This window comes from Lepisosteus oculatus, chromosome 27 (genome assembly GCF_040954835.1).
Source record: "Lepisosteus oculatus isolate fLepOcu1 chromosome 27, fLepOcu1.hap2, whole genome shotgun sequence".
In the NCBI taxonomy this organism is placed as follows: domain Eukaryota; kingdom Metazoa; phylum Chordata; class Actinopteri; order Semionotiformes; family Lepisosteidae; genus Lepisosteus; species Lepisosteus oculatus.
This window is the reverse complement of record NC_090722.1, coordinates 11,814,466-11,838,373: the sequence shown is the minus strand read 5'-3', so window position 1 is coordinate 11,838,373 and position 23,908 is coordinate 11,814,466. Positions and strand designations below refer to the sequence as shown.

The 23,908-nt window shown below is 41.3% G+C and overlaps 2 protein-coding genes across 4 annotated transcripts; both read right to left on the bottom strand.

Moving 5' to 3' along the window:
* Positions 1-5,288: 5,288 nt before the first annotated feature.
* LOC107075419 (urokinase plasminogen activator surface receptor-like) lies at positions 5,289-13,024 on the bottom strand. 2 transcript variants are annotated; one of them, XM_069184899.1, is made up of 6 exons: positions 11,681-13,024; positions 11,116-11,208; positions 9,637-9,753; positions 8,527-8,670; positions 5,912-6,031; positions 5,289-5,776 (listed from the first exon to the last, which is right to left on the bottom strand). In XM_069184899.1, the coding sequence occupies exons 2-6, from the start codon at positions 11,162-11,164 to the stop codon at positions 5,574-5,576; spliced, it is 633 nt and encodes a 210-aa protein (XP_069041000.1). In that variant the 5' UTR covers positions 11,165-11,208; positions 11,681-13,024; the 3' UTR covers positions 5,289-5,573. The 2 variants fall into 2 exon arrangements, with proteins under 2 accessions (XP_069041000.1, XP_069040999.1); XM_069184898.1 differs by having other exon boundaries at positions 11,116-13,024.
* A 475-nt stretch (positions 13,025-13,499) lies between these two features.
* Positions 13,500-17,030, bottom strand: LOC138225268 (urokinase plasminogen activator surface receptor-like). 2 transcript variants are annotated; one of them, XM_069184900.1, is made up of 5 exons: positions 16,888-17,015; positions 16,515-16,640; positions 15,380-15,523; positions 14,359-14,472; positions 13,500-14,012 (listed from the first exon to the last, which is right to left on the bottom strand). In XM_069184900.1, exons 1-5 carry the CDS (start codon positions 16,934-16,936, stop codon positions 13,807-13,809), a joined length of 639 nt encoding a protein of 212 aa, XP_069041001.1. In that variant the 5' UTR covers positions 16,937-17,015; the 3' UTR covers positions 13,500-13,806. The 2 variants fall into 2 exon arrangements, with proteins under 2 accessions (XP_069041001.1, XP_069041002.1); XM_069184901.1 differs by lacking the exon at positions 15,380-15,523 and having other exon boundaries at positions 16,888-17,030.
* Between the last annotated feature and the right edge of the window lie 6,878 nt (positions 17,031-23,908).

Below are 23,908 nucleotides of genomic sequence, written 5' to 3'. Positions count from 1 at the left end.
ACGATTCTACGATATCAACGTTCAACGATGCACACTGTGCAAAGCGGAAAAGGAAAAGGCTGTTTCTTGTGAAGCACAGAGATCCAAAAGACCAGGACAGCGACTCCACGGGTCCAGTCGTGGTGACTGAGTGTCAAGCGAGCAGGAGCAGTGAGGTACAAGACCATAGATATCGATCATCAAGTAGCAATAATAATGCACGCAGCCAAGTCGCAGCTGGTCTCATGCATGTGGTCAATTTCGCACTTTTCAGTTGACGACCGTGTTTGTTTTATTATTATTTTTTTTGTGTGCAGTTCAGTTTAATCTGTGCACTGATTTCATAACCTGTGAACACGCGCACACGCACACAGTTTAGAGGCTGGGATTATGAAGTCCTGGAAACCGCTGTAGTGCAGTAACTCATCCAGGTGCAACTGTATAAAAGCTTCTGTCAGCTCCACCCAGTGGATAAATAGGGAATGACAACAAAGTGAAATGGAATTGCAGGTTTCTTTGCTCGGTCCATGTTCCCGGTTACACAGCTGGTCTAATTATTCGATTAACTGAACAACTCCGTTACAGTACATCTAACCTGGCTCTGAGGAGGTTTATAGTTACCCGTCCGTTTACTAATTTTAGAAGAATTCACCTGTTACAAACCTATAGAATAATGCTGAGTGTAGAGCACTGATCAGATCGTTAGACTGTTACGATAATCTGCTCTACAGGTGGAAGGTATACCCGGCTGTTATTCAGGAGGTCCAGGGAGAGATTTAGTCAGGACACCGGAGTCAACACCACTACTCTCTTAAGGACAATGTAATTTAATAACAGAATGAACGATTCATCCGAAGGACGGTACCCGGTACAACAACCCGATCTGATGGTAATCAGACCCTTGAATGTGTCTGATCAGGATGTCGGAGGTCGATTAAATATTGAAGGTGACGACACCACAGAAGTCTGATTATACTGAGCTTAGTAAACCATTCATTTTTTAGATTATACTAAAGAAGATATTAATCATCATTTATTTGGGAAGTAATATTATATAATTTTCTCCTAGCTGCGGTGCTGAAGTCCCACCCTACATCAACAGAAAAAGAAATAAAGGAGCACGCAATGTGTTACTTGAAGAATGCATATGCAAGGCAGGGGGCCAGGGGATCTGGACACTGAAAATAATAGGTTTCTGGTTCTAACTGTTAGGACAATTAGACAGGGTTTGCAAATAGTGGACAAAAATCATCTTAACTTCCATTGTAATATTTTTTTTCTTGGAAATATAGAAGATGTACATTTTAAAATTTATATTTGAATCAAAATGTAGTTTTGAGCTAGTGTGTTAATGTAATTAGTTTGTGTTTGTCATTACTATACTGTATATTGCCATGTTACCAGAATTTGTAGCTGAAGTTTAATACTAGTTGTGTTTTTTATGATTATTGCCCATATGTTGATCATTGATTGTATACAATGTATAATTTGAAATACATATTTTCAGGTGTGAATATGTATTTTCAGAATAAATTTCTAAACCAATTCATTGGCTTGATTTACTAGTTTCTACACCTGTAAAACCTATCTTTGATGTATAATAGACCTCTAACCATATCCTATTTCAGGTACCATATACTATTTCAGGAACAAGTAATAGGTTTATTCCATGCTGAAAAAAAGAAGAAAGAGAACACAACGTTTCGGCCGTGGAGCCTTCTTCAGGTGTGAGCAGGCTCAAGAAGGCTCCACGGCCGAAACGTTGTGTTCTCTTTCTTCTTTTTTTCAGCATGGAATAAACCTATTACTTGTTCCTTTGCAGCCTACGCATGCTGACGCAGCTACCCACCTGATATACTATTTCATACTATTATAGCTATTTCAGGGGACTTTAACCACGTATCTATTTCCACCACTCTGCCTACTTTCCACCAGTTTGTTAAGTGCCCGACCAGAGAAAACAAAACACTGGACTTATTATATGCCAATGCTAAGGATGCATATAGCTCCACAGCCCTTCCCCCCCTTGGCAGATCCGATTACAACTTTGTCTTGCTTACACCACCATACAAGCCTATTGTCCAGCGCCAACCTGTGACCATGAGGACTGTGAGGAGATGGTCTCAGGAGGCTATGGAGGATCTACGTGGTGCTTTGGAGCCCACCGACTGGGATGTACTGTGCGAACCACATGGGGACGACATAGACAGCATGGTGGACTGTGTCACTGACTACATTAACTTCTGCATAGACAACACCATCCCCACCAAAGACGTACACTGCTTTTCCAATAATAAACCCTGGATCACCAGCGACCTGAAGGCTCTTCTGAATGACAAGAAGAGAGCCTTTAGGAGGGGAGATAAGGAAGAGGTCAAGCGTGTACAGAGGGAGCTAAAGCAGAAGTTAAGAGAGAGCAAGGATGCCTACAGGAGGAAGGTAGAGGACAAGCTGCAAAGGAATAGGGTGAGGGATGTATGGAGCTGCATGAGAGAGATCTCTGGCTTCAAACAGGCTGGGGGTACAACAGAGGGGAACCTGGAGATGGCCAATGAGTTGAACCAGTTCTTTAACAGGTTTGATTCTGGGTCCTCTGTGGCTCAACACCCATTCCCCCACAGCCACACGCTCCCTAACCCTTCACAGCTGCAACTGCCCAACACCTCCTCCATCCCCCCACAAACATGGCCGCATACAGCTACAACCCCCGACAGCTACTCACCCACCCATCCCCCACAGCTGCCACTCTCCAACACCTCCGCCATTAACACCTGCAGCACTGAAAGCACTATGAGCACCATCCCCCAGGCCAGGCTGACCATCACAGCTGACCAGGTGAAGAAGAAGCTGAAGAGGCTGCACCAGGGTAAGGCCACAGGACCAGATAACATCTGTCCCAGAGTTCTGAGGGCCTGTGCTGATCAGCTGAGTGGAGTGCTCCAGCGACTGTTCAACCTGAGCCTGCGCTTGGAGAGAGTCCCTGTGCTCTGGAAGACATCATGCCTAGTCCCGGTACCAAAGAAAGGGTGCCCCTCTGTTCTCAACGACTACAGACCAGTTGCACTGACTTCTCACGTCATGAAGACACTGGAGAGGCTGGTCTTATCCCACCTGAGACCCCTGGTCAGCTCATCACTGGACACCCTACAGTTTGCCTACCAGCCCAGTGTTGGTGTGGAGGATGCGATCATCTACATGCTGCAAAGGGCCTACTCACACCTGGACAGGGCTGGCAACACTGTAAGGATAATGTTTTTTGCCTTCTCCAGTGCCTTCAATACCATCCAGCCCTTACTTCTAAGGAGGAAGCTGGAGGAGATGCAAGTTGATGCCTCCACGACCTTGTGGATCACTGACTACCTGACAGGCAGACCACAGTCTGTGAGACTTCAGAACTGTGTGTCTGAACAGGTAGTGAGTAACACAGGGGCACCTCAAGGGACAGTTCTTTCTCCATTCCTCTTCACCCTCTATACTTCGGACTTTAAGTACAACTCAAAGTCATGCCACCTGCAGAAGTTCTCAGATGACTCTGCAATTGTGGGATGTATCAAGGGTGAGCAGGAGGAGGAGTACAGAGGACTGGTCAGCAGCTTTGTGGAGTGGTGTTGGGTGAACCACTTGGAACTGAATGTAACAAAGACAAAGGAACTGGTGGTAGATTTCAGGAGGAAAAAGGTCAAACCTACTCCTGTCTACATCCATGGGAGTGGCGTGGAGATGGTGGACTCATACAAGTACCTGGGAGTGCACATCGACGATAGACTGGAATGGTCTAAGAACATTGAGGCCATATATAAGAAGGGACAGAGCCGACTTTACTTCTTGAGGAAGCTCAGGTCCTTCAATGTGTGTAGTAAGATGCTACATATGTTCTATCAGTCGGTGGTAGCGAGTGCCATTTTCTACGCAGTGGTGTGCTGGGGCTCTGAGATTAGAGCAGTGGATTCTAAAAGGCTGAACAAGCTAATCAGGAGAGCAAGCTCTGTCATTGGGTCTGACCTGGACCCCTTGGAGGTAGTGGCTGAGAGGAGAATGATGTCCAAACTAGAGGCCATCATGGACAACTTCTCCCATCCCCTCTATGACAGGCTTGCAGAAATGAAGAGCACGTTCAGCAATAGACTGATTCATCCACGGTGCGACAGGGAGCGCTACTGTCACGACCACCAGGCAGTCAAGACCAAAGCGTAAGCGAGCTAATCAGCCCCAGCAGCGGGTGATTATTAACAAACGCCGCCGCACGAGTTAAACCACCTGCGCACACTCACTGTGCGGTGCGCACTGCTATTTAAACCATCTTCACCTGCTTCCCACTGCTCGGTATTGAGTCTACTCCTTGAGAGCTCTACCTGGCGTTTTTCCCCCGTACCTTGTTTATTCTGGATTTTGGATTCCCCTTCTGCCTTTTCGACTTTGCACCTTGCCTCTTGCCTCGGACTGTCTGCTACCGGAGAACATCCTGGATTACGACTTGCCTTTCGCCTTTTGACTACGACCTTGCCTCTCGTTTTGGTTTGTTCGCCTGCATCATCTATCACCCGTGCCTGCGTCTGCACAGGATCCGTGTATCTTCCCACCAGGGATTCCTAACAGCTACAGGAGGTCATTCTTGCCTTCTGCCATAAGACTGTACAACGCATCCACCTTGCGTCTGGGTAGAGGCAACATTGACAGTGACCTGTTTCTGGACTGAACGCATCTACACATCTACTGCTACATCTGTTCTCTTTCTTTTTATTTTTCTTTTTCCTGTTGACAACCATTTTTTGTGCAATATATGCCAGGGACCTGTGCAATACATTTATATCTATATTTATATCTATATCTACATTTACATCTATATTTATATTCATATGTGTGATACGATTTTTCTGTGTACTGTTCTGTTCTAGTTTGTTCTTTGTGTGTCCGGACTGTGAGTAACTCTTGTATTGTATTGTATGTATTGTACTATTATTTTATAATTCGTTACACTGTGGCTGTGTTGTCTGTGTTAAGCTGTTGTTGCACTGCAATTTCCCTCACGGGATCAATAAAGTATCTATCTACGTATAATAGACCTCTAAAGTTATCCGTATAATAGACCTCTAACCATATACGTATAATAGACCTCTAAAGTTATCCGTATAATAGTCCTCTAAAGTTATCCGGAACTCTAACCATATATGTATAAAAGTCCTCTAAATTTATCCGTATAATAGAACTCCAACCATTTACGTATAATGAACATCTAATCATAGACGTATAATTGACGTATAACAATAGACGTATATTAGAATTTCATTCTAGACGAATTGCAGACCACATTTAGACGTCTAAGGTATGCGTTTAATAGACGTATATTATACGTCTTTTGCCCACTGGGTAGCCACTTCAGACTACATAGTAATGGTCCCAACGGGATCACGTGTGACTGAGATCACCCGACCAGGAAGAGCTCATTGCAGACAAGGGAGTAATAGAAAACAATTGAGAGGAGAAAAGTCTAAATAGGTCATTAGGTATGCGTTCTTTCGTTCACAGGCAGTCGAAGTAACATTAACAAGTCAGTGCCGTAAGTTTTGAGCTCCGGGGGAAGATTAGCGCCCTCGCTACACGACAAAAACAGCGGCCAGCGAAGCGACCAGAAACAGGAACAGTCCGGCTTCTCCAAGGCGTGGTGCCGTGTTGCACAGGTGACCTGTGCAGCAAGAGATCGACACAGAGCCGGAGCCGCGGAGGAACAGAAACTCTGACCGGCAGATGTCTTGTGAAATGCAGCCTTTCAGTAAAATCTCGTCGTTGTAATTGGTTTCTGAAGAGAGAGGGAGAGAAGATAGAGGTTGATCGACTGAGTGACAGAGGCGCCACACTCATCCGCTGTCAGCCGCAGGCTCACGCGTTGGAGGAGAAGCTCTCGGTAGGCGGTTATAAATGTACCATCACCCACCGTTGTGTAAAAAACAGCGGTTCTCGCTGCCCAGGCACTCCACCGTGTTTTTTCCACACTGTCCCGATGTGCTGTAGCAGGCGGCACAGACCAGTCCGTTCGGCATCCCGCGCTCGGAAACTGGAATACAACACGAGCATTAAGAGCCGTTTTCACTCGCGACTGTCGATACAATCCCCGATTCTGCAGGAATTTAAGCGGTACGCTCGTGCCACTTTATTTTTTTATTCTTAAAAAGAGGTAATCAGTTAAAGGTTTTATCAGTGCAAAAAGATATTGTCGTAGCAGAGGCAGAGAACGATTTATAAAATATACTATATATTATAGAATACTACATAAACCGAATAAACAAAGTAAATAATTCAGATTCAATGGGAAAATAATTAAAAATATATAAAATTATGAAAAATAACATCGAGGCAGACACGTTAGAAACATTTCTGTAGCTAACAATTGTATTCAAATCGCCGACTACGTGTCTGTACCCTCTTATAGTTGGGTATCATAGCAAATTGCTGAGTGGAGCACTTTTCCCAAGAGTAGAATAACATTATAGCAGGATCTGAACTCATACAAATCCATTTCTAGTGCAATAATTCAGAGACTAAACCGCTACTCGATATTACTGCCTCATAACTACTTTCTAAACTCGACTGCTGTCTCCTATAACGGATCGTTTCGTGCCGATCTTACAGTGGCTCTGACTCCCCCTTTGCAGACGGCAATTCACGCACTGTTCTGAACTCAAACACGAGCGGACCATCTATTCCCAGCCTTCAACCGGCGCTCGCAGCTCTGGGACTAAGGCTGAGTGATGCGGCGCCCCCTATCGGCCAACGCGAGAGTTTCATGGGTAAATACGGTTTCATATTGGGGTGTCGGGTTCCGTGTCCACCACCAGACAAACTAGCAGTTTTAAAGAATAGCAGTCTCTGAATATCAAGAAGCAGAGTAAAACACACTAATGTAGTGTGGTTTAGGCTAGCAAGAGACGTTAGTTCCTTGCTATTGCCTAGAACAGTGGTTCTCAAACTTTTTGGACCAAGTACCACCCCTAATCCAACCAAAGCATCCAAGTACCACCTAGAAGTCATCATCTCATAGGAACCCCAGAAATTCTCAGTGACCAACATGAGCGCGCGTGCACACACACTCACACATACATATAATAAATATTATAATAATAAACTTTATTTGATATAGCGCCTTTAAAGGTGGCTTCTCAAAGTGTTTTACAGAAAAAAACAAACATTAACAACAACTAATAAAAAAGCATCATTTCAGTGAGAGGGGTGAGCCTGTTTAGTTGAGCAAAGCAGATGTGAATTAATTTTTCGAGCCTTGATACAATTCACGACAGAGTCTAACAGATATTAAATCGTCAGGCATTTTCTTGACGGCAAGGGTCTCGCGGTGGATGTTGTAATGCGTACATTAATTTCTGGAGCAACCTCTCTAATTCGTGCAACTACACCGTTATGTCGGCTTGTCATTGCTCTAGCACCGCCTGTACAAACTCAGATGCATTTTATCCAGTCGAGGCCATTCTCTTCGATAAATTCATTCAGAAGCTGAAATATGTGCTCTCCTGTAGTTCCTGTTGGTAGTGGTTTACAGAACAGAAAGTCTTCATGGGACATGCCCTCAAACTTGTATCTAACGTAAACGAGCAAATTGGCCAAATCGACTACAGACTCATCTAATTGCAGTGAAAAACATCTGCTCATCTTAACGCGCTCTACCAGTGTACTTTTGATATAATCCTTCATTTCAATAATTCTATGAATGACTGTGTCTTTCAGGGGGAGGGGGGCAGCAGGTCGAGCTGTTTAGCAGTTTTTTCTCTACACATAATACGTGTCAGCTCTTCTGCCAACGGTAAATAAGGTTCTTCAAAAATAGTGTAGCTTACCTGCTTTAGCAATATGCAAGCTTGCATTTTTCCGCGTTTCCGTTTTTATTTCCGTATTCATTTAAAGTTTTTATTTCATGCGCATATGAGCGAAACAGAGACGCTCTGTGTATTTTTCTCAAATTAGAACAGTTCTTAAATATTTTTCTGTTATCACGCTTTCGTGTGCTCACAAGATTACCTGCGTTCGTAACACGTATTTCTATGCATTCCTGTGTTTACAACATTGGCATTGTTCCAAAATCACGCACATTCTCCTTTCTCCCTATTTGCTGGAGATACAGTAGCTTTTTTTAAATACAATTGGTCACTTGCATCCGTAGCACGCATTCCTATAGAGTGGTTTAGAATTACAGAGTATCTCTTGTGTCCACTGAAGTATTAGCGCGCACTGTATCGTAGTACGTAGGCTGCGTATTTGACACGTATTAAAATACAAAATATGAAAACCCGTCCCAATTTTTCAGCGCACAAGACACAGTTCCAGGGTCATTTGGCGTACCACTTGGCGGCACTCCACGTACCACTGCCGGTACGCGTACCACAGTTTGAGAACCACTGGCCTAGAAGCAACAGGCATGTAGGAGCGATATTGTGCTGCTTTCTGCCTCCTGGAGGAGGGTTGTTATGCACGGGTGCAGTGGAATACTGGTGGTTCTTCCAGGTTGTCAGATTCACAGTGACGGGGCTGAGCCGCTATTACCTGGCGCAGTGTCGGTGTTACACTTGTCGGTGGAGCAGCACTGCGCGTTCACAGCCCTGCTGAAGCCCACAGTGGTCAAGGAGTTGTGTCCACACTGCTCTTGGTCTATACAAGTCTTAGTTAATATAGTTCTGGAGACATTCTCTGGAAAACATACATGGAAAAAAGGTAATCGATTTAGTCTCGGCATCCACTCTGGTGATGATTATTGTTATTATAATCAGAGGTATTCATGAATATTACTAGTAATAGACACCTGCTTCTTCATCGTTCTGCATAGTTTCATAATTCTACAAGCATTATGTGATAAAATAAATGTATTGCATGTGCATTGAGAAGCATTGTGCTATATTTGTGTTGTAAGTACTGTGGAGTTTTTGCTCCAGTAATTGTATACAAAGATTCAAAATTAACAGTGTTCAGATAAGTGACAGCTCGGTAATCGAATGAATCAGAATAATATGTTTTTATGTGTGTGCTGTCAGTACAGCCTAGCATCCTCTAAAATACTTGATGTTTAATAAAATATGCAACGTCCTGCACAAATGGAATAAAATCAGAATCATTTAACAAAATTAATTTTGTTAAGTAATGTATTAATTAATCTACTTTTTAGTGGGCTAACAGGTGTTAACAAACGGTCTCTTAGGCTCTGCTCTCAAAAAAAAAATATATTCGTGCCAGGCAGTTTAGTCAGCTCCATGAAGTTGGCACCCTTACAGACATTAAGGGTCTGTAAGTGCTGGTTTGGACAGTCGAGCTTAGGATGTATCGTCACTCACTCACCCCCCAGAACTGAGCCGGTCTCATTCGCTTGCGCTCTGTCTGTGCCGGTTTGTACAGTTGAAAATATCGTCTAAGGTATTTTCGTTGCCAAGGTGTAGTGCCTTTTTTTTTGGGTGTGATCTCACTCAACAACCCCGGTAAACGAGTCACCTGACAGTCTGCCCTCCCCCCCAAAAGATGGCGCTATAGCTCTGCAAGGAAAACACTTGGGACACTATTTTCAATGGCGCAAACCGGCACAGACTGAGCAAAAGCGAGTGCGGTGGGGCTCATTGCGCTCTCTGTAGGGAGGGCAACTTCACGGAGCTCCTGCGAAGCCCTTACCTAGAGCGCGCAGCTCTGTCACGGAGGCGCACTTCTGCCGCGGCGCGCATTCCTGCTCGTCAGGAGTGCAGGGCTCGGCGCCCGTCCCGTCACACCGGAGGCACGTCAGCGCGGAAACTATTAAATATCGAAGGAAGAAAATACAGTTCTGGGAATTCATATGGCAGAACATCGCACTTTGAACGTTAAATATTGCATTTAAAATATATCCCAAACAGCCTAATTATCAAAACTGACAAAATGGGAACTAGGTCTAGTGGTTTCTGTTAATCGACCCCTTTGCAAATAATTGGCACAGAAAGCACCGTGCACCGTGCATTATATTTTACGATATTATCTGAATAGTTAAAAGAAAGTTTTAATTAGATTTAACCATCTTCCAGATTATTTTACCGATTTTGAAAATCGGGCCGAAGGAGCGCACGTGTGAAAGTTTATAGAGTATATGTAAGACCAGCAGTATGCAATCCAATATCTCAATCTATGAGGAAATACAGTACATTGAAATGCTTGTTGCTCTCAATACTGATTTGTTCATGATAACACAACGTGACGGGGGCAATTTTTACGCAAGCCTGTTAATACAAGATAATTAGAGAAAAATAAACAATATAGTTCTTATATCTACCCTTTTTGAAAGTCGAGCTTTATTTGCGACACCGTTGTACCCTTGTTCATAAACAAGTTACGGAAGTGCACTCCTGCCTTCAAGAATAAAAAATGCTGAGTTATCTCGTAATTCCGAGACAGGAATGATCGTGAATGGATAAACAATCTAGATCTAATTGTACACCGACAGCTTTGCTGGAGCTGTGGGTTAAGTATTCCCAACAACATGAACCACCGCAAAATACGAACGGACTTGATTTCCCCTGCGGTTTCGTCATATTGATCACAATATCGTACGCAAGAAAGTACTTTATCGTAATTACGAAATATTAAATAATCTTGTGTTTACGAAATGACGAGGCATACTGTATGTGATCATCACGCGATTGCACACCTGTCACACAACACCTAAATTATCATAATTTCTGGGACTGTCACTTTTAAGCTGTGGAATCCAGTCCACGGTACTCTCGTTCTTGTTAAAGGCTACGTGTTTGTGTTCTCATGGTTAAAACTGTTGTCACATTAGGTACAAACTGTAACAATTTATTAGGAATAACTCCAGAGCAACGTAAGTCCGCGCACATTCTGCAGCGTTGCACTATCCAGAACACTGACCCCACAGGTCCCGCTGAGCTCTCGGCAGTGTAACACGTTGTTCACAAACTCGCATGATCACTGCTGTCTCCTAATCACGACACAGCTCAGGATGTTTCTTCCTTGATGTCCGCAATGCTCTTCTGTAACAATAAAGCTACTTTATATAATTCTCGATTTTGTGTGAAGAAAATGAGCTACGTTTAAACAAATCAACACGCATATTATAAAAGCATAGCGAAATTTAAATGACTTTTTTTCAAAGTGGCTTACCGGAGTGGAAGAGTTCCCACAAAGCTAGAAGTATCGCCAGTAACCTCATCTTCCTTCCTCTTTGAGATCGTGGAAGCGGTGCAGTGCTTGTTCCTATGAATATATAGGCACAGCAAGAGGAAGCAGGTACTTTTGGCATAATGTCATTGGTTCATTGTTTCTTGGGACCCCACGTTTAAGTCTTGTTTTAAAGCCCTTATCTGTTTTTAAATCAACTTAAAATTAGTTTCTTCCGAGGGTTACTCATGCTTGCCGTTTAATAAGCTAAGAGTAGAGTTTATATAACGAATAACAGGCGCTCCAGAATGATCAGTTCACGGCTGAAGAAGTAAACTTCAAAAGGGTCTGACAGAGATGTCAGGCAAATAAGAGCATAGAGACAGGCTATAAGCAAAATCTGTCACCCTGTGCCTGGACAGCGCTAGTCACTTTCATATGATTAAGAACATTTTCAAGTCATCTTTTTGAGGCAAGTCTGTTCCTCTAGCGTCAGAAAGTCTCGTATTTTTCTTCCAAAGGCTCATCGATTTCAGTAAAAAAGTATTTAGGAAATCATTTCTTTTACCTGTTATGTAAAATCTGCTGCAGCTGGAATCTCTTGATCAGCCAGTACCGTGTGTGATCAAGCCAGGAAGTTCAGATAAGGAGGCAGAAGATTGTTATCACTGATCCTATCATTCTCTATATTACTATTGGTTAAATACCAGTATTTGATTTTTCCTGATTTAGTAAGAGACTCAGACAATCCAGATTGTCAGACTGTTCGCTATGATGGAAGCAGTGTCCCAACCCAAACAAAATGATGAAATTATTATAGTACATTATCACCACCATAATCACTCAAATTGAAAAAAAAATCAAATGACACAACACCCGATTTCCACAGCTATGTTATTTGCAATCTAACTTTGAAAGGCTCATGTGAAATTATAAAAAAAACTGGAGACTGATTTGTGCAATTTGTGTTAACAAATATTCTGGAGACATTTCCTGCACTGCAGTTTACATTTCATAAATGCTTCATTACCCAATTTTTTGTTATGCTTTAACAAACACAAATTCAGCGTGTCGTAAGATATTAGGTTTGCGACAACCTCAAATAAGTTGAACAAATATTTCCTATATAGCCGATCGTGGCAACTTCGCTTTGAAAACATTTTAACAACATCTTCATGAAAACGTGTTCAGTCTGTACTAGAGTGTAACTATACTTCACTATAGCAATGTAATAGTTATTTACATAGATCTTGATCCCAATGCAGCTTTAAATATACGAACTGACCCACTTCACCCACTACTGATTCACAGCACCCACTCGAGTGATATGTGCAAGAGGCAACACAGCACCGTGGTGGGTAGAGAAGGAAGAAATTACTCCTCCAACTGAATTAAGAGCAAAAATATTTTAGGAAGAACGGACTGTAGAAGCCCTCAGTAGCATTTTCCAGGGTTCTCTCTGAAAGTGCCATGAGATCTTTCAGGAGCAAGTCTTAATACTGGGCCATCAGAGTTTTTTGGTATATTGATATTTAAAAGAAGCAGGCCTCCTGCTGGTCCACCAGCACTGCTGAGAGCAGCAGCTGGATTTTGCTGGGAGGTCTCTCAGCCCAGTACGGACCAGGCTCCTCACCTGTAGGCCTCATGAGCTCAGCCTACGTGGTGGAAAAGCTGCTACCAGTAAAAAAAAACAATGACAGAAAGCTGACAACATCACTTCACTGGAGAGCAGTGAAGAAGGTATTTGGAATGCATTCAAAGACTTTTCTTTTCTTTTTGACATGATTGTCCAAAGCTAGAAACTGTTTTTGTTACAGATATAATGGAACAAAATGTACTGACATTTTTGGAAATGTTAACAACTACTATTTTTTCTAATTTCTTAAGGAGAAAGGCATTTTGAGACAGCAGTTTTTGTAATCATATTACATAATCATAATACTTACAAATAAGTTTTGTGCTTCCTTTAATTGTTCTGCTTGTTTAGATAGAAGAATCCTAAACAAAGCAAGATATTTACATGCCTTCAGAAAGTATTCAGACCCCTCCACTTTTTCGTGTTTTAAACATATTTCAAAATTGATTTAATTGATTATTTTTTATTAATTGACACACAATACCCCATAATGACAAAATGAAAACACATTTTTAGGAATTTTTGCTAATTTATTTAAAAAAAATGAAATCTCTCATTTGTCTCCAACACCACAAAGTGTATAAAAAGTGGACGGGTCTGAATACGTCCTGAAGGCACTGTCTGTATATTCCTCAGATATAGGTTTAAGTTTGATTGTTCATCAGGAAGATTAAGCAACATTTAAAATATTGAAACATTTAAAACAGACTCAAAACTAATGTGAAGCCCTCATCATAAAATTAAAGTACACTTTAGTATTCAACTTATTTATTATTTAATAGATCAGCATTTAGGTCAACATCAGAATTGGGAAAGATAACAGAATTGACATGAGAGATATCTTATATTTAATTGTATTTGTGAACCCGGACAGAGGTCTGTGGTGAAAACTGGCCTGGTGTGAGTGTCTGTCTGTGTGCCCTGAAATAGACTGGTGTCCTGTCCAGGCTGTACCCTGCCCTGTGCCTGTTGCTTGCCAAGATGGGCTCCAACTCTCCTGTGACCCTGATTTGGATGAAGTAGTGAGAAGACAGATGGTTGGAGCTGCTCGCCAGTGCTCAGAAGAAGAGTTGGATGGAGGCAAGAGACACCAGCAAGAGGAAGAGCTGCTGTCCTGCATGCCAGGCACTGTTGCACAAGCTGCCCTTGCAGCACCTCACTTCCCCATTTAATGTTGCATCAAGAACTGTCAAGGCCCCCTTGGTACAGGCGTACTGGCTCAGGCATCCTTTCACAGTGCTTGCCTGGCCTTCAGCAAAAACCACTGTGGTAATAACAGAAAAAAGAACAGAGATGTATTATGCAAACAATCACAGAGAAGGAAGAAATGTTCCTTAATTATTAATTAGACACTTGTGCTCCAAAACTGTAATTGTGAGAATCAACCAGTTCTATTCTTCAAAGTCTTAGGGTGCATCAAATGTCATTCTATTTCATTCTGTTTTTGCATCTTGTCTTGCAAATGGAAATTTACATAATCGCCCTTATGCCATTACAACCCAACCCAACTCAACAGGGCCTCTATAATAATATGAAGTCACCCAGTGGGAAGTACTTCTTTCTCATATTTTCCTCCCAGGCTGGGTTTCATTCCAAGAGGTGCCTCTGACCTGAGGCGTGGAAGCAGCGGTCTTCATTCCCCAGGCAGTTCAGCTTCTTGGTGCAGTTGTTGTCCACACAGGTGAAGCACTGGCGGCCGTTGGGAGTGGTGTCTTTGTATGGGGCTGCAGATACACAGAGGACAGACAAGTTACCAAAATGATGCCCTCAAAAAGTAGCATCACCACCCTCTAATCCACTCTCCCTGAGTTTCAGAAGCTATGCAAGGCTGGGCTTGCTCCTGGAAGATGGGATGGAAGACCTCCAAGAAAAAAAAAGATGAAGGAGGTTGCCCATGTCAAAGGTATGGTGGGGAGTGCACTGCTGTAGGAGGCACCACCCACTCAGCTGAGAGGACAAACCAAGGGCATGACCACTACTTGAGTCTTTCAAAGTCCAGTGGCACTGGGTTGAGATATAAAGCTGGGACATCCAAACCCTAATCCTGTCCTAACTGTCTAAATTCCATCCTGGGTTTGAACCATCTAGCCTACCTAAATACCCCCCTTAACTCAATAGGTGAGGTAATTCATGTAGTGAGGGCAGCAGGTCAGTTTTGCATAATCTACTGCATAGTGGGGCTACAGGTGAATGACAGCTGATGACCTGCTACCATTCAGTGATGCATGCAGTGGGTCCCCTTTTACTCCAATATATGTAAATATTCTGCTATATTTGGAATAACCAAGGTATTTATTAAAAATTGCTTGCCTAATACATAAGCCTTAAAGCCCACAGCTCTTATCTTCTGTTGTGATTAACATGTTTTTACAAATATGAAACAAATCTTATTGATGATACATGCAAAATAATTAAATCTGCAGAGAGTTTGTTCTGTGGAGAATCTTGGGGCTGCAATGAATTCTGCTTCCACATTGTTTAAAACACCTGGAGATATCATTGATATGGGCCTGATGGCCTCTCATTTAAAGCTTTTCTTATATTCTTAGGTTTTTATGATCCAACACACATATGAGCCCCCAGAACATAATCGATGTGTTCCTTTTATGCTCTTCGTGCAGCTGGGCTCACCGGGGAAAGGCGCAGTGTTGCAGAGATCCGTGCTACAGCACTCCATTGCCACCGTCGTCCTTAAAAATCCTAGGTTTATGGAGATAGGTCCTCCACAGACAGGGGGCACCACACACGTCTTTACAGATGCGTTTGTGATACCGCCTGTTGAAAACGAACAATTAAGGATGTTGCTAAATCGTATGTACCCACTAAGAAAGAAAGTACAATGCAGACTGTCTAATTAATAGTCCTTATACATTCTAACTCCAGTTGCAAAACCACGTTTTATATAGTGAAGCCCACATATTCTTTAATAACTGTCCTCATCTGGGCAGTACAGTTCCTTCTGCGTGTGCTTACGAAGTCAAGTCCTTAAGTAATTTTTTCATTAATATGCAACAGATACTCGCGTTCATCATTTAGGTTTAGAGATAGGGTTAGGATTAAAGGTAGTGCTAGGATTAGACTTGGCCTAAATAAAAACATATAAACTAGTTATGACTGTTGGAATAATAGTGATATAGTGTTGTAATTTCTATAATACCTTATGTAGCCTCACAGAAAGTACTACAGTATGAATAAACTACTCAGACTGCATAAATATTAATGTAAAGTCAGTATTTTTACTAATAGTAACCGTTTTTTATAACAGTGGGACATTCTGTCCACTGTCGAACAATGTTTATTCAAATGAAATAAATGCAGATCTCTGTTAAAATGTACAAAATTAGACACAATGCACTGCCTTTAACACTATGGTATTGTATAAGTTAAATTGCAATTAAGTATGTTTTACTTATTAAAAAATTGCCATATTTTGTCTAAAAGATTAACAAGAATAATTTATTTATTTATTGGAAAACAAATTCTCCATTAGGTGTTTTTGTGTTCATGGGGCTATCCATTGTGCCTCCAAACATGCTTTAAAGGTATTAAAGGTCTGATTGGAGCCATACAGCTTTGAAAAAATAAGTGAACTGAAATTGCCAGATGTATTTAATTCTAGTAAGGTTTCATTTAAACTGTCACATGGATTCTGCAACTTCTGCAACATGGTAAGAGCTGTAAATGAATTATTTAATTTCTAAACCGTTGGTCCGGTTTTGTAAAGGGAAGTCAGACACAGCTAAAAAATACTCAGCGTTTCTCCTACCTGCAGTGAAAGTTGTTGTTGCTGTTGCAGCGAGACAGGAGGTTTCTGAAGAGGAGCAGTCTTTCTCCTCCTCGCGACACGGCTGGGAATCAAACTGGGAACAGTAGAAACACCTAAGAGTGGAAACTACCGACAGGAGCAAAATAGAATTAGAAGCGAGGGGAAAAAAAGCATCTTGCTCCAGTGAGCTGCGATTAGGAGCTATGTAAAATCAAGCTAAAGATTTTCGGCGCGTTTCACTTGTAAACTGTTTAATCAATAAATAAAAGCCATTCTCATTCATCAATAAATAAGCCAAAACAAAGGACTTGAAATCATTAGTTCGATCATGGGGTTCAATAAATGAGCTCCCAGCGTCGCTGAGGAGTCTCACCTGGCTGCAACAGTCCGCAGAAAAGAACGGCTTTCACCAACAGGCTCATTGTCGTGATGATCTGTGTAAATATTGCACGGGCTGCAACTTTCAATTAATATAAAGCAAGGGGAAAAAACATGAAGTTTCATCTTAACCCGATTTCAAAAGAATCTGAGCCGGTGCGTAATCTTCGCGGACGGTAACTGTTTCTCAACGTTTTGATGGCTTAATCAATGCGGAAAGCTAAACCAGGATTTCTTACACTGTGAGATAAAAAACAGACTTCCCTTCGTGGCTGTAGGAAGGGAGGAATAAATAATTTTATGTTCCAGTCACGAGTTCAAAACCGTGATGCCGCTTGCTTTATTAATTCGGCAGAAATTCCGCCAGATCCGCGATATCAGCAGTAGTACAGTACCACACTTCCGTTCCGAACCTTTCCCTGATGATCTTGTCTGGACAAGTTGAGTTAGAGTTAGGAAAAACACAATGATTTGGTTGTACATTCTTAAATTAAGAGAATTTGATGTATGATTTAATCGTTGAAAAATTACAGCTTGTTTTAGAGGAGTGGCTCTTGTTAGACTTCATACTAAATAAATCCCAAATACATAATTGTTCTTCCTCATATGGGAATCGAACACCATTCTCACTAAATCTGTTTCATTTCAAACAAATATTTCCTTCCCGAGTGAAACCACATCTGTGCTTTAAACGCTTAAATTCGGACAGTGTAACGTCTAGTTTGACCTCAGTTTGAAAGTGTTGTTTTAGGTTGTTTTTTTGTTAAGGCTTAATAGGATATCGGTCTCAAAAAATCAATGTATGACAGTTTCGTTGTAGTCGTTTAAAAAGGGCGTCATTTAAACTTCCATAGCTTAAAGAAAACTTAAGACGGCCTGTTACCTCTGGTATTTTTTGTATATACTGCGTACAGTACGAATACTGAAACGTTTTCAAAGATAAGATTTTTTTGGAAGTGTCTGATTTTAAAGATAGCTTTCAGGTAGTTATTGTTTAGCTTTTAACATATCTGTACATCTTACAAATGAGAAAGACGGGGATCTACGTTTATTATCCCTTAATTGTGTAAAACGTCTGCTTCTTGTGAAACATAAAATATATTTCCTAAATCCAGTCACAGTGTTGACTGACGAAATGTGTTTTTAGCGCACTTGCGAAATTGGTTTTTGAAAGTGGCAACTTATTTCTTCAGATTTTTTTAAACGGTTTTTAGTTTTCTAATTAGATTCGGATTCAATTTTTCCGGGGTTGTGAACAAAGTCAGTGTACAAGTTCGCATGTTGCGTTTGGTTTAATGACTCAACTCGATTTTCAGTTTGAGAGTTTTCTTTTTTCACAGCTGGATCAGAACATTTATTTTTTATTGTCTGACGTTTTTTTAGTACCTCGGTTCTAAACATTTTATGTCAGTATCAGTTCCACGTGAGTTAATAGTTAATTAATGAAACCAATAATTGACAGGTGTTGGGGCTATACACACCTGAAGGACTTGGGCTTCTCTAGCGCAAGGGGTGGACACTACTGCTGTAAAGACTGGACTATTCATTGTAGAGAAGCAGGAGGTGGAAACAAATCTGGTCTAGATTCTTATGTGATACAGTCCTGCTACCTAAAAAACAATGAGCAGTGATCTAGAAAGTTAATATTAATCCTTACACTTATATAACACTTTTCAAGACTCCTTACACTTATATAACACTCCAAACTCAAGCTCAAGTTTATTGTCATTTGTACCCGAGTACATTAAAATGCTTACTTGAGTGTTTTCCTCACATGAAAATGACATAACAGATGACATCATTGTTCTTGGAGACAGGAACATGGTAGTAGCTATAATAATAACCTGCTTTTAGATAGCAGTGCTGTGCAAAATTCATGCAATGGAAGTATTTTGAGTTCAGTGCCAAAACATAGGGGTGTATCGGGAGTTTTTAAGAGGTGAAGTTTAGGAGTCCTCTGGCTGTGGGGTAGAGGCTTTCTTGAAACCTAGAGGTCTGGGCTTTTACACTCCTAAATCATCTGTCATAAGGAAGAAGAGAGAAGAGTTCATTCTCATTCTCAGGTGAACTTCACTCAAAAATACTATACAGATAATGGGGATCCCCTCCACCACCAGCAGCTTGCAGCCCCACCTGGATGATGCTCCAGTCTTCTCTCCACACACCGGCTCTCAGTGGGGAGGAGAACAGAGTGATGAAGCCAGTTCAAAGATGGGGATTAGGAGGCCATGATTGGAAAAGGCCAATGGGAACTTTGGTCAGGATGCAGGGTTAATAACAGAGATTGACTTGATTAACTTATCCTAATTAGGCATCTGATGAGTCCATCATGGGTTAGAAATCCAGTTCTGGGGGACCAGCATGTTTCTGGTTTTCCTTCCACCTGTGCACTTAATCACTTAATCGAAATCACCAATTGCTTAATTAGATAACTCAAAGTTTTTCCCTTGCTCTTAAAAAACTGGAGATTTAAAGAGAGCTGCTGAACAGCAGCCCTTGATAACTGAAGACAGGCTCCCTGGTCCTATTTCATTCTTGTTTTCCAAATCTAATTTTCATTTTCAAACTCTAAAATATTCTAAAATTAGATTATAAAAACACAGGTGATGTGTATTAAACATAGAGGTGTTTCCAGATCTTTGCAATACTGTGAGTACAAATTTCAAGTTACCTTTCAAATGGCAGCATTCAAAAAGTTTGTTTCACTTTTATGCTTGTTTTGAATCTGAAAACAATTTGAACTTTGATAATTAAACAGGTTATTCCTCTAGTTCAATCAATTTTTAAAAAAATATCTCCTTTAACATTTAAATCAAAAGTACACAGCTACCACACCACTAGGTGATTGGGTGTCTACATAAAATATTTAAGAAGTGTGCTGATAGGTTTAATGATTGTGTAAGTTGTTACTTAAACAATCTGTACAATTTGGTGTGGCTGTGGTTCTCCAGATTAGACAAAAGTGATAATTTAAAATAAATGCATTAATGTTATCCATGATAGAAGTATAACCTCTGAACCACAAAAAGAGCATCATTGCATTGTCGAAAGAAGGTCAGATTGTTAATTTTGCATTGTCAAATGCTTTTGAGTACAGTTATAGTGTGCCTGCAGCTTGAAACAGCACCGCTAGAGTTTGCCACCTCTCTCGTAGTTTGGTTATTCCAGATAGCTGAGGGTTGACACCAGTTGTGTCAGTGTCGATGTGAAGACAGGAGTGGCCTGGACACACAGAGCTTGACAAGACTTTGACTTGTGGTAGACATACTGTAAGAAAAACGGTAACAGGTTTTACCTGGTTGTTGTTTTTAAAATGAAAGTCCATTCTCATTTGGCTTATTTTGTTGTATAAAATAATTAGTTTACAATAAGCAAAACAAAGCTACAGTAAAATATGCTACCACATCAAAGTTATCTATGGTCTATGGCCTGTATGAATGGCAGCGAGGTGCGGCTTCACATAGAGGCACTGCCAAGGCTATAGTATGGGAATGCAAAAGGCAAACATTAATAAAATTGAGAAATAATGCAAATGTTCCTGATATTGTTTTTATCATACAATGATAACAAAGTTCATAGAGATAATTCAGCATCATCACCCACCTACCCACCTGAACTATTCAGCATCATCTTCCATTAAGCAAACAATTTTTGCTCCTCATGCGTGTCTTGATTCAGATGCTCGGTGCCAGGCCTGCTCTGGGTGAAACGGTCTGTTTGTTCTTGGGTCAACTGGCAGCCTTAGCCAGACACCAGCGGTGCCCAGTCCTGGTGCTGGTGCCCCACACAGCTGGTGGGTTTCATCCCAGATCATTGACAGCTTAACTGACCTGAGAAGCTGCTTCATTGGAATATCTGCATTTTATTTCTAGTCACAATTTTATTTCACTTACAAAATGCAACAGTTAAAGCTCCAACTTGTGTAAGAGCTGGGAGCTCTAACTAACAGCACTAACTAACAAAATCAAGTAGGTAGACCTGTCTGTCTGGGACCATTACTAGATAGTACTTAATAAATCCTGCCCAAAGCGTGGAAGATGCTTCTCCAGCCATACTGAAATGGGATGCTGCTGCCATCTCCTGTTCGGTTGTGGCTTTACAACAAGAATTTGATCACGTTGGAGGGAAAAATCTGTAACACCCGGCAATTATTCAGATGAGCAGACGCCCTGCAACTGGTTTATTTAACTGAGTGCTTTAGGAATTAGGTTCTGTAACACAGTGGTGATAAGAGCAAGGACGATTACACAACAGAGGGTCAAAGGTAAATGAAGCTGTGAGTGAGATTACAGATTTGGTCAATTTAAAGATAAAAATTAAGTAATTACAGTGTTCCCAGCACATCCCAACCCAGGCGATTTGGATGAGCTCCAGGAAGGTCAAAGTCACTTTGTTACCTTTGAGATAAGAGGTTGCTGGGGAAAAAAAATCTGGAGAGGCAAACAGGAAAGATTGGGGAATCTTGGCGGCCAGGAGGCCGAGTGGCAGCAGTGGTCCGAGGTGCCCGTGAGGCCCAGTGCTGTTGCAGAGGTTCCCCTTGCAGCAGTACGACCTCACCGACACGGTTCTGTTCAGCGACTTCGCTCCCACTTTCTCACACACATTCCTGAAGGCGCATCCTTTTGCAGTCAAAGTCGTCTGTCCATCAGTAACTTAGAGCAAACCAGACAAAAAAGAAATCTGTTAGTTAATTAATTTTCTTTAACAAGGCTATCAAAGACAGAGTCAACCAACAGTCTTAGCGATCCTTTATGCCTCTCAAAGTCACTGTGTGGTCCTGCATGACTCAGATGCCAAATGTCATGGTTGTACAGTACCTCCAGTTGGGGCTTCTACTAGATGGGCCCAGTGAAAGATATTTTAGGCAAATCAGTGGTTCCCAGCCTGGTCCATGTCTTCTGGTTTTTGCTCCAAATTTGTCCTTAATCACAATCTCATTGATTATCTGTTTGGCCTATATTTGTGAATTTGCTTTCAGGTCTTAAAAGGTCAGATGGGATTCTAACTGGTATCAACACAGTACTGATTTCTGAGTTTCAGTACTGCCCTCGTTCAGGTGTACTGCCTGGACTGTAACCAACTGGATCTCTGCAGTAGGGAAATTCCTCCCATCACTGTATGTGCCTTATACAGCATCACTCCTATTGTAATTTGTGTCTGATACTGTGCTGCATTCACCCTGTGTCTGTACATCAATTGATCATAAATAATCAATGATCATTTAATGATAATAAGTGAATATGAATTGATCAACTCACAGAGCTGTTCAGTCATAAATATCAGGAGGCAGATTGATGAGACTGAAGTATTTGAAAACTAGCCTTGAAATCAGGTATTCTTGGTATTGAGGAATGATGGGAGAAACAAGAAAATTAGAAGTGTAAGTAAGAAGACGCATAAATATAAATATTTGCTCAGTGCATGAGAGAGAGGGGGACAAAAGACATTTATAATTGCTTTAATAGTTTTGCGTGATGCAGCATACCGTGATTTGCTTCTCCAAATGGGCCTTTAAAGTCTGCATTTATGGCACAAAAACCTTGTGGTGTTCACAAAATTGCCAAACCGCTCTTTTATGGTTTTCTCTGAAGGATTTTACCAGGTCAAGCTTTCATGCAGTCAAGCAAACCATAACTTTTACTGCTCTAATTGAATAAACGATTGCCATGACAGAACCCAATTGCTCGAAAAAAAGACAGACATTGAAAACTCTAATGTTATTCTTTTTCTACAACAGGGTTTCCTTAAAGAGCTGCTCAAACTGCATTTCAGTAGTTCTGTCAAATTGTAATTTGGTGTGTTTGCAATGTTTTAGGGTTTTGGTATTAACCTGGAACATCAAAGTTATTGCACAGGTCTGTTGTACAGCATGAGGTATTTGAAATGCTTCGGACATCACGGCTTAGTCACAACGGTCCCTTAACCCACAGCAGCCATTTGTTCCACAGGCCAGATTATTTCATTTAAATCAAGTTCCTGACATCATCGGACTGTTTTTTTGTTGAGATTGTTATTTAAAATAACAAAATAAGAGTCTTAATTATGTAATTTTTTAGTTGTAGTAAGCACTCTGATTTTATTAATTGTCATTTTCCCAAAGTCACTTGCTTGAAGGAATTCTTATCTGGATCACCAGTTTCAACCGGACACTTGATCAACCTCAACGTGTTTGGATCTATATAAAAAATGAGAGCACATCTTATTGTAGCAATAATGAAACATGCAGGTCGACAGATTTGCAGACTTTTTAATTATGACTTTTTTGGCAACAGAAAGAGGAAAAGCAGCTCATAAACGTCTTAATCTTAGGGTGGAATATTTTCCCAGTAACAGGGGTGTCCTCTGATATGTGCTTGTGCCCCCAAGTCTGGGAGCTCCAGATTTACAACAAAGTTATGATGTGGCTTTGCAGATGAGTGCCTGGAGGGAAGCAAATGTTTTCAGATGATGTTGAACGGACTGCCTGTGTCCTTTACCTGTGAAATGGAGTCATTGCTGACAGGACCCCAATCATACAGGAGCAGAGCATGACAGAGATCGTGTCCACCATCTTCATCTCGGACTAGCAAAGGTCCTCTTTCTGCCGAGAGCCAAAGTCTGCTCTGTTCTGTGACATTAAAACTGCCTTCAAACAAATTAAAATTCATCACTGAAAGCGTGTCAGGTCTTGTTCTGTGTTTTTTCAGCTGATTGATACTTTGTGTTAGATAAAAAACCAGGTCAGATTAGTTTGAATGTGTGATGGATCCCTGGGTTTATTAATACAAATATAGCATTATACAAGAAAAAATCTGTCTGCATTCACCTTTCATTGATGGTGTTAGTAGTGGGATTAACAGAGCTTTACCTCCCAGTCCGCTGGAACATGCTAACAGACATCAGTACAGTACATGTGCTTACATACTCTCTAACATCGTTTTAACAGAAAACTCACTGCCAGCAAAACCCTCACAGCATTATTATGGGATGTACAGTAGCTTGCGCTATAGTCCTGTTTCAAGCTTTTAGCAGCTGAA